Source organism: Mytilus edulis, chromosome 9 (assembly GCF_963676685.1).
Source record: "Mytilus edulis chromosome 9, xbMytEdul2.2, whole genome shotgun sequence".
Taxonomy (NCBI): Eukaryota; Metazoa; Mollusca; class Bivalvia; order Mytilida; family Mytilidae; genus Mytilus; species Mytilus edulis.
In genome coordinates, this window is record NC_092352.1 from 7,940,915 (window position 1) to 7,951,940 (window position 11,026).

Below are 11,026 nucleotides of genomic sequence, written 5' to 3' on the forward strand. Positions count from 1 at the left end.
AACAGTTCATATAATATAATACTCTTCTGTTGAAATATATGATAAAGTGTATAATACATGGCAAAATCCGTATCACATGCCGTATCACCCTCGACCAATATCATCCCTCGGGCCTAAAGGCCCTTGGGCTGATATTGATGTCTCGGGATGATACGACATATGATACGGATTTTACCATGTATTATTCTCTATATAACAGTACCAATTTGTCTGCATTATATGAGTATTTCGACAATAAATGTATCTTCAGTGATATTCGAGGCAAATTTTGATTCATACACTCATTAAAAAAAGAATAGCAAAAGCCAGGGAAGGAATCAGATTTTTTTTTGTTTTGCATGTGATTTCCAAGATTTTGATGAAACAATATCCTTATTTTCATGACAGTACCGACACATTAACTAATAAGCTACTGATACTCTAGGATATTTAGAGTGTCTACATGTTATTTTGTATTTGACTTGTATACGTTTGTCTCTTTTTGGATCTCTTTCTTTTTTGTTGGCATGGTTGGTTGTTTTATAGTGATTTAGATTATTAAAAAATGTTGATTGCTGTTTATCAATTTGTGCAAAATTTATGTCTGTTTGTTTTGTTCCCACATAGTTGACAATATAATGCAATTATATGCGATAGTCATACATTCAAGAGGTTAGCTACAAAACCCAGGCTTAATCCACAATTTTCTACATACACAAATGCGTGTACCTAGTTAGGAAAATTTCAGTTGTTACTCATGTGTTTGGTTTGTTTCAGCTTTTCATTTTTCCATTCGATAAGGGACTTTTTGTTTTGAAATTTTCTTGGAGTTCGGTAATTTTTACATGTTTGGTAATTCGAGAAAAAATTCGGGTTATTTTCGCTTGATAGGCCCCTAATGTATGTAGATATAAGAAGATGTGGCATGAGTTACAATGCTCATACATAAGAAATTAAAGTAAAGGACGCGCGACAAATGTGAACAATGAGAAATACGATACTAGAACTCATATTTACCAGATAACATCCAGGATTGCCAGTAACTATTGTTTGAAGAGGTTTTACTGTAAAGATCGAAATTTTTAACATTCCACCAAAATGTGTTTCCTTTCTGTTGCTGGAATGTACATGCAGAACAAGTAGCTCGCAATGATAAAATAGATGTCAGTGCTGTTTTCTTCATACAGTTCAACCTGCATCTAAAATAGTTAAGTATTTTTTTAACATAACGACAGTAAAGATGTCAGACCAGTTTTTTTAATACAATTGAACCTGTGTTTAAATAGTTAATTTTAAGTTAATCGTTATCACAGTATACATGTCATAGCTGAACCTTCAATAGTGAATTATGTGCTAATCGTGACAAAGGTATGGTTGTCAAAGATTGTCTTAACTTGCATCTGACATAGGTAAGTAAATGTGTATCGTAGCTTGTAAGTCAAAACTCAGTTTTCCGCAAGCAGTTTTATTTGTATCTATCTACAAAAGGTTTGTCAATCATGGACCTGATATTTACAATTCCATAAGGGAAATTGATTACTTATAGAAACTAAACATGTTTTGATACTGATTATAGTGTTAAGATGATTGGTTTCTTTAATCATAACATATTTGATACGTTTTGATGATCTTTTTTTTTAAAACTATCGCCAGTCTAGTCCGACTGAAATCTTCACTTCCTTCAAAGCTGACGTTTCCTATCATGGTTCCTTGATATATGATTGATACTTACACAGCAGCTATCAACCAAAGATATAAAATGACTGAATAAATAGTCAACGATTAATCTTACAGGGAGATGGATCATGTAATATGATTCTGTACACTACAAAATATAATACATAACAAGTCAAAAAGGGTACAACATCACCATTAAATAATTGCTAATTTTACAGTTATTTAATGGTGATGTTGTGCTCTCTTTGACTTGTTATATATATATATACATATATATATACAATTCGTCGAAACATCAACCCAAAAATGTTAAATCTATAAATTTGCTTTCGTAATTTTTTTGTTCTTCCCTCACCGGGATTCGAACCCATGCTACTGAGATATCGTGACACCAAATCGCCTGCACTGTAGTCGTCCCGCTAGACCACACGACCACCTGGGCTTCATAAAACTGAAGCTTTCGATGGACGGGTATTACCTTTCCACGTCAGTTTTAATCTAGCGACGTACTACAGTACATGATAAATAAGGCATGAAGACGTATATATATAATTCTAATGCAATTATTTTGTAACAATTGTTCTGATTGGATAACAGTAAGCGTAAAATTCTCTATCTCCTTGTCTGTAACTAAGGAAGCCGACATTTTGAATTTCGGAATATATTGACATGTTATTTTTACAATAATAAACAAAAAACTCACTTGTTGCGCCTAAAAATCTTCTTTTTATCAAATTTTATTACATTCTGAAGCGGCACAGAAGCCAGAAAACGGCCGGTGTTTATGTTTGACGCCGGAAGCATACCTATGACGTCACCTAGTGTAGGGACCAAAGAACATAACATCTTTTCGCGGAATTTTCTTTAATGAACATTTTACACTGATATAATGATTGAAATTTAATTATAAACTTGTTTTGCATTAGAATAGAGATAACTGTATTATATTTGAAGCTTTGCGGACGTCCATCGGTAGTTTTACTGTCGCAAATACCCGTTTACCTGTCTCCGCTCCGCGTCGCCAGGTAAACTAAATTTGCGACAGTAAAACTACCGATGGACGTCCTTAAAGCTTCAAATACAATACAGTTATCTCTTAAATTTTCATAGATGACATCAGATATGTATAAATTGTCGAATTCTGACGAAGTTCGTCATCTGTTCTTCAATTTAGACCTTATAATTTAAATTTAATTAACCAGAGTGTATAAATTTGTACTTCAAAATATCTCTATTTTGATTATACTCACTCTAAATCAAGAGAAGGAGCGTTTCCAGGGATTGACTGTACATGTTGTATAAAGTAACTAACAGACTGTTCAAATTCTACTCTCACATAAAGAAGAAATCCCATTCCTTCTAAAACATTCTGTGACGTAACAAACAGATTTGCATTTCCATTAAAAGCATTGAATAAATGACAGTTTCCAGACGTGAACAACTCTTCTTCCAACCAATGTAAGTAGTATTGTTCCTGCTCTTTCATTTTTTGCCAACTGATCGAATTTATTGTAATGAACCCTTCAAATATCTCTCCTAGATATTCTAATAGACATTTCCCCGTATCGTCAATTTTTAATAGAAGAAACGATTCTATTTCCATAATTTCGGTTAGTTCAATTGCGTCCATTATAATTTGTTTAACTAACTTAAAATTATCCAAAAGGTCTATTAAGCCATATGTGATAGACTCTGACACATCAGCGTCCTGCAACCATTCATACAAATTTTCAAAGAAAGTAGCGTTGGCGCTTGCAGGTAGTCCTGGTAATGTATTGAGTTGATACAAACTATGTAATGTTAATGAACTGTCTGACAGACCTTCAAAAAAGTCAATCGTGTCTTTCTGTCGAAACATTTCAGAATCTTCATCGTATAAATATTCAAAAAATTCTAACATTTCATTTTTCACGAGAATACTTTGTGCTTGGACAGGTATGACATACGCTGTACTTAGTTCTTGGATTGGATTAAACTCCATTTCGTACATATAGTCTATATCATAAAATCTATTTAACTGATGAAGATCATACCATGGTGCTACTGTGGTCAATATTTCGACGCTTCCATTTAAAGTTTCATTTGAAACTGTATCAATGTATTTGTAAAGTTCAGTTTTTATATAAATATTTCTTCCTAATAAACAACTCGCGTTTGCTGCTCTCTGATTTTGAACAACTACATTCAAGGTAGACCCGTCGATGAAGGCGACTTTGTTTTCTATATATGGTATAAAATTAGTTTCGTACCATTTCCTTTTATATACTTTTGTGTCGTTAAATGCTACCACAGGATCAATATTAAACTGTAGTAAATTTAATAAATTTTTCGTCACAAAATTAATGCATTTCCATTGAAACAAAAGCCCAGTTGGATCACCGGGGCCGTTTGTTAAACTATACGACTCTGAGTGTGCATCAAATTCTAAGTTTCCTTCTCCAACCGTTCTCCCATCACCTCCTTTTATAAAGGCGTGTGGTGGTGGATGCTCTATCTTGATAAACATTGACTCTTCCATCCAAAATTCCATATTTCTCGTGGGATATCCTATTTTTGCATATAAGCGATAAACACCTAAATCCAGTTTTCCTGGACTAAACATAAACTTTATGTCCCATTGCGTTTCTCCAATCTGAATCTCTGTGGTTTCATTGTGTATTTTATATAACTCGTAATACGTGTAAATAATTGTTTCCGGTGCACATTTGTTTTTAGTAAGTAAATATATGTCTACTTTTGCTGACGTATATATCACCATAGGAGATTCGAGGAGTAGAAATTTATCACTGAACATGGGGTAGTTAAAACAAGGAGGTACAACTAAAATATATAATAAATACACTTAGACAAGATGTTTTCTAATTCTTAAACAAACGAACACATCTATTGAGTTATCGCTAAATGTCAAGTCCAAAGTCTGCAGTAGTTCAGTGGTTGTCTTATGTCCATGTTTGTCATATTTGTTTTTCGAAAATTTTTGTTATAGATTAGACCGGGTTTTTTTTTTCTTAATTGATTTTTTTTTTATCTTTTTCGTGTTGATGTTATTAAAACCAACTATTCAGTTTTTTTTTCTCTCATTGATGAAGGTCTTACAGTTGCCTAGTATTACTTACATCTACATTATTAAACTTTGTTGGATACTTGTCTAAATGGCAAGCATACCACATCTTCTAACTTGTATGACCATTGTATTGGATAAAAAATCTCTATAAATAATTCATGTTTTTTTCGTTCGATAATAAGGTTGTTTGTATGGTATAAACATTACAAAAAAGTGCATTTTGTTCCCTTTTCTAACACTGCGGAGTAAATTATATATATGTAAGCCTCAAATCTATGTCCGGCCTCAAATCTATGTCCTTTCCGCAAATCTATGTCCTTTTTAATATTGCATCATAGACGTTCCAAATCTATGTCCTTTCTTGTCTCAAATCTATGTCCTGTATTGTCTCACATCTATGTCTTTTATTTACTCAAATCTATGGCCATTTATGGCTCAAATCTATGTTCCTTCATCGACATAAAACATAACAAAACGTCATCAAGTAAACAATGAAAATTTAACAATTACAGGAGTAAGTACGGCCTTCAACACGGAGCATTAACTCACACCGAACAAACATAGTACAAGTGGTTTATATGACAAAAGCAAGGTTAACATTTTATCTATTAATACACATGGTTTAAAATTGCTTTATGTTTTGTCTTTAAAACTGGAGGAAAATCTGTTATGAATAGCGGACTGATGGAATATTTTCAAAAACGTCAACTAGAGATTTATCCTCTTGAAATGTTTTCTGACAATTATCAGGATATCTTTACTCCTACTATTGTGGAATATTTACAACTCAAAACAAATCAAGCCGTGAACAAAGGGACTGCAGTGTTTACATCTGGTTTCTGGAGAGAAGGAATATGCCAAAACATAAAGAATGATTCTTCTCTGGGAATTATTTTCGTTATTAAAGACATTATTACAAGTTTAACATTTGAAGACCAAACAATTGAAATATGTTCTTTTGTGATTCACAAATATTTCAATTAAAAATATAAAAAAAACGTTTTATTTTTAGCAATTTAGAATGATTTTTTGATACTAGTATTCAAGGAAAAACATAGATAAAGTGGTACAAATGTCAATGAAACAGCGATATGAACAAATTCAAAGACAAAACGAAGTAAGTTGAAGTTGCAAACAAATATTCATTCTTTACTGTCTTTTTTAGTAAAATAAATATGGTTTTGTGGTTTCATTCTTAAAGACGGCATACAATAATAACACACGCATGTAAAGATTTTAACCACACACATGAAAAAAACCTTAATAAAACAAAAAGCATATATATTAAGACCGTACTTTAAAGATAATTATAAATACCAGCTAAATAATTTCGCCGGATTTTCTTAGACGTTTACTATACTTCAGCTCTTGCACATACATGGAGAACACATACCAACTTAATGTTATTGGAAATTACTTAATAAAATAAAAAAACCTATAAGGCTGAACTTATTAGACGGGCATACATTTGGGCATGGCGAAACAAATTGGAAAAAAATTAAAACATTACACAGATTTGAGATCTTATCTTTTTATAACGGACACAGATTTGCGATTGACGTCGCGATTGAAAATCGGACACAGATTTGAGGCCGAATCAATTTTTACGGATATAGATTAGCGATTGACGTCACGATGGGGCATAGATTTGAAAAACGGACACAGATTTGAGGTCGTACACAGATCTGAGGTTTACATATATATTACCACTATAAAACAGGAATCAATTTTATACTGAGATCACGCAAAGGTATGACAAACTAGAGTGAATGTAAGGTTCGTATACCACTACAGTATAAGTAAGCATGGCTTACCTCTACAGTTCTCCGTCACCTCATCATCACCGATGCAGTAATCTCCATTACATATAGGACTGGGATCGTTACAAGCTCGATATCGCACATGCGTACCAGTACCATAACCACTACTTCCTGGTGGCATCTGACAATTACCCCAAGATCCCCATTCTCCCCATTGTCCTGCTATTGGACCTAATGAAAAAATTTAAAAAATATAGAAAAATGTAGTAAAATTTTTTATTGGTAATCTATCTGAAGAACGCAAACGTACTATAATTTTTGGTTGTTTAATTTCTCGAAAACGCTTACAGTACTTTCCATGAGTAATAAGCAAATATTTTTTTCGATCATTGCCTCTAGGAAACTTTTCTTTTTCCCCAGTTTTCTATCATCTAGTGTTTCTTTCACGAAAATACTATATTCTGCAAGTACTAACCACAATCTTTTTTGGTCTCTGTTTCGAGACTATTTTGCTTTTCCCGCTACTTTTGTACGCTGTGTTGTTCAACAGTTCGAATCTCTCCCGCTGTTTCAACAATCCTCTATCGAAACAACTTATTACCTACCGCAATCCTTTGTCAGTCTATTTCTGCCTAAAATGCTGCAATCTTTACCGCCATTACAGGGTGTAGGATCATGACATGATCTATATCTCCTAGTTGTTCCATAACACTTATATGAACAATCTCCCCATTCACCCCATGTCGTGTAGCCTCCATCTACCACATCTAAATAAAATTATTATTATATAGATTGAAAAAGTTACGGTGTATCATTGGTTAGAAGGTTATTAGAATTGTCGCTATATATAATTTCTTCAATGCATCCTTTTTTTTTGGGTGGGGGGGGTATATAAATTAATACAGCTTTACACGGGAACCTCTATACTAGAATTTCCAGTAAAAAAGGCTTTCCATAGCTTTGTTTACGTTTGTGTTCGTTTGGTGCTTTTGTCATTGAGTGTATACATTCCGACTATTTCGCTTTGCCCTTGTCTGTAGTGACGATTTCGAAGGGTCATTTTAAAGTAATTTAATTTAGGATGAAACGAGTCTTCTGATTGGCTGACGTTGTTTTGTTTATCAAATCAGGAAAAAATGTTGATGACCGCACAGTCACATGACCAAATTATGTCTATAAGCTACTCCGGCTTAAAATGAGAATTAAATTATAAGGAAAGACTGTAATATTTTTCTGTCTATTCGAAATAACATATAAAAAATAGGTGCACACTTTAAAATAATACGCTACGCGGTTATTCATTGTGGTAATTTATGAATTCAAGACATTTGCGATCACAAAGCTTCTTAAAGCCATAAATAATTTGGTTTTTACAAAAATTTGATTTTGAAGTTCAGCTGTTACCGAAAGAACAATACATGAATAACAAATTGATCATTACATTCTATTTTTTTTTTTTAATATAAAAAGTTAACACTTTGCAGCAGTATGATTTTATAATCCATAATCTAAAGCTTGCCTAAATTATGCATTGCTTTACAAAATGGAAACTTTTAACATTGTGAGACATGTATATTTCACAGACTGTTGTATACAGTGTATTATTTAAGTCTGGGAAAACATGGTTAGTTTACTAGGCTTTGATCTTCTCTTGGGTGTTTTTATCGTTTATTTGATGGGATTTTGTTTGTTGTTTGTTCTTTATGTGCTTCGTACCAATTTTGATGAGGCAAGCGCTATGCAAATTATTTTTACTAATTGTTAAATGTTGTGTTCTAATGTCAATGGTTCCAGGTTGAGATAGGATTGAACACTGGCATTCATTTTTAAGGAGCAACAGTCTATGAGTGTCTAATAAAATTTGGGAGCTGTTATTTAGTGGTTACTGTTGTCAATCGTAATGTTTGTTTCCTTTTGTTCAAATCGAATATAACCAGGACTTTGGTTTTCTCTTTTTAATTGTTTTAAGTTTTTCATGTCTGTGCCTTTAAGAATACATATGTTGCATAGGTGTGTCACATAGTTGTAGGCAGTATGGATAACTAGATTTGTCTCGTCTACATCATCATTATTTAGACAAATTCGATAATACTTTGAGAATTTCAAATCCTACAGAATATTTCAGGAATAATCTACGAACTGGTATTTGGGATTGAGTATTTTTTTAAATATGTAATTGAAAATACACGTTCCACCAATTTTACATGCATTATATTCGACTGTGTATTATTGGTAACTTTCCTACAATCATATTTAAGAAATTCAAACAATCACATTGTCTCTTTTAATAAATGTTACATCTGCCTATACGTCACATTTCGTTTTGTATAGTTAATTTTATGTTTCACCAAAGGAAATTTGGCATTAAATACACAATCATTCAAATGAACCTTTTGTGCATACATTTATAGTCCTTTTCTTTATTTCTATAGACCAGAAGACCCGAATGCACTGATCTTAATTTCTGAGTCTCTTGTTCAAAATGCGATAAAAACTTAGTATTGCCGAAGACCTGTAATGGCTTCCTAGGAATGTTCGCTTTCCCCCCTTTTTTTTTTGTAAATCTTTTAATTGTATAATTATAAGCCATCTGTAGTTTAAGACAACTTAAACTTGTCAATGGTAAATCTAAGAAAACTCAAGAGAGAACATTTTCCCGCCAAAATTTCAATGGCTAATATCTTGAAACAAGAACATTGACCTAGATATTTGTTTTTACTTTGTTAGTACCTTTGACATGGGGTTTTTATGTACATGAAATTGAGCTGCCTCACTGTGGATAATTACATACTTCATAAAAGATAAACTTACTATTTGTTATAAAACAACCTCTGCTTTCTGACACAGATACCGGATTTTCTCCTATTGTCTGTCCATTCCGTGACTGTGTACCCCTACAGTTCTGATCTATGTTTCCTGAAATTTTGCCACAAGAACTCCAAGACCCCCATGTAGTTTCGGCTTCTATAACAACTGTAAGGCCTAAAATGAAAAAGATGTGATACCTAAGGTTTCATATACTTTAGTTTGTAAAATATATTGAAATGATGCGTGGTTTGTGCGGAGAAGGATCTGCCTACCATTTGGAGACATAGGTTACATCTCAGTATTCTCTTATTTTTGGTCGTGTTCGGGTTTTTTTTTCCCCTTCTTTTTATTATAGAGTTGTTCGTTTGCCGTCGACATTTCAGATTGAGTATTCCTTTCGTAAGTCACATAAGGTAGACCAAATTCAGTTAAAGAATCAAAAGTATGCTAAAGGCCGATACATGCTGATGAAGATGGACATCCATTGATATAAAATCTGCTTTCGTAGCTAGTACATAAGTACATAAATACATAAGTACTAGCTACTGCACTCATCAAGTAAAAGAGTACTTATACATATTTTTCAAATCAATTTCGTTTGACATTTTATGAAAGTTTATTCAGGAAATTGTTTGCGGTTTCTTCCTACAAAATACGTTCAGCTTGCATTGTAACGTAAAATAAGATGTTAGTGTTAACATAATAGAATTCAATCCATCAAAATAATTAACAAAAGAGCCATTAAAAATTACATAACAAAAATATTGTTTGTTATATAATACCTACTCTCCATTAATAATTTATACTCTATCATAGTACTGTTTGTGACTAGGACACTTTTATAATTGGCAGCATGTATATATCCTTCATTTTATGGTGATTTGAAAACAAAACCAAAGAATTGTCTTGCGTCATACTACAGCCATGTCTAGTTTATGTTTGCCATTGTTACAGGATCACCACAACAGACATGTGTAATTGTGTGTATCGGTTTATGTCTGCCATTTTAATAGGATCTCCACATGACGTCATTCAACAAACATGTTTAATTGTGTTTATCGGTTTATGCCTGCCATTGTTACAAGATCTCTACAACAAACATGTTTATTTGTGTGTATAATAATAATAATAATAATAAATTCTTTATTTAAAGAGGGTAACTCAATTAGAAATAGTCTAATTTTCATTGAGGCCCTCAAACAAAATACATGCATACAGTTAACATTCATACATGCATACAGTTAACATTCATACATGCATACATTAAATTACAATATATATTACTAGTATATACACAATTTAATCATTGAAATATACAAAGGGTAATAAATGACAATATTTGATATACTTTTCAAGAAAATGATTATAACTATGTTTCTTGAATAATTCCTCATTAGGACATTTTTTTATTTCGAGTGGTAAATTATTCCATACTTTGGTTGCAGAATAATGAAAAGATTTTTTATAAAAATTAGTATTTGATCTTGAAACAAAAAGATCATTATTAGAGACAGATCGTAAGTTGTGGCGTTGCACATCATCAATATTTAGCATTGCTAAGTAATCAGGTGTTAGCCCATTTACAATTTTATACATTAGAATTGATTGTTGGTATTTTATTCTTTTGGTAAAAGATAGCCATTTTAAAGAAGAAAACATGAAATTAGACGGAATAGAAATATCGCATTCCAGTATAATTCTTGCTACTCTTTTTTGAAGTTGATTCTATCTGAATCTT

General features: G+C 32.3%; 1 protein-coding gene across 1 annotated transcript in view; it reads right to left on the reverse strand.

Moving 5' to 3' along the window:
* Positions 1-10,102, reverse strand: part of LOC139489422 (uncharacterized) — a 35,406-nt gene extending 25,304 nt beyond the window's left edge. Inside the window, exons 1-6 of the mRNA XM_071275742.1 lie at positions 10,075-10,102; positions 9,292-9,462; positions 7,086-7,247; positions 6,535-6,711; positions 2,907-4,476; positions 997-1,178 (exon numbers count right to left, since the gene is read on the reverse strand). Of these exons, the coding sequence (XP_071131843.1) occupies positions 997-1,178; positions 2,907-4,476; positions 6,535-6,711; positions 7,086-7,247; positions 9,292-9,462; positions 10,075-10,102 (2,290 nt within the window). The remainder of the gene's footprint in view (positions 1-996; positions 1,179-2,906; positions 4,477-6,534; positions 6,712-7,085; positions 7,248-9,291; positions 9,463-10,074) is intronic.
* Between the last annotated feature and the right edge of the window lie 924 nt (positions 10,103-11,026).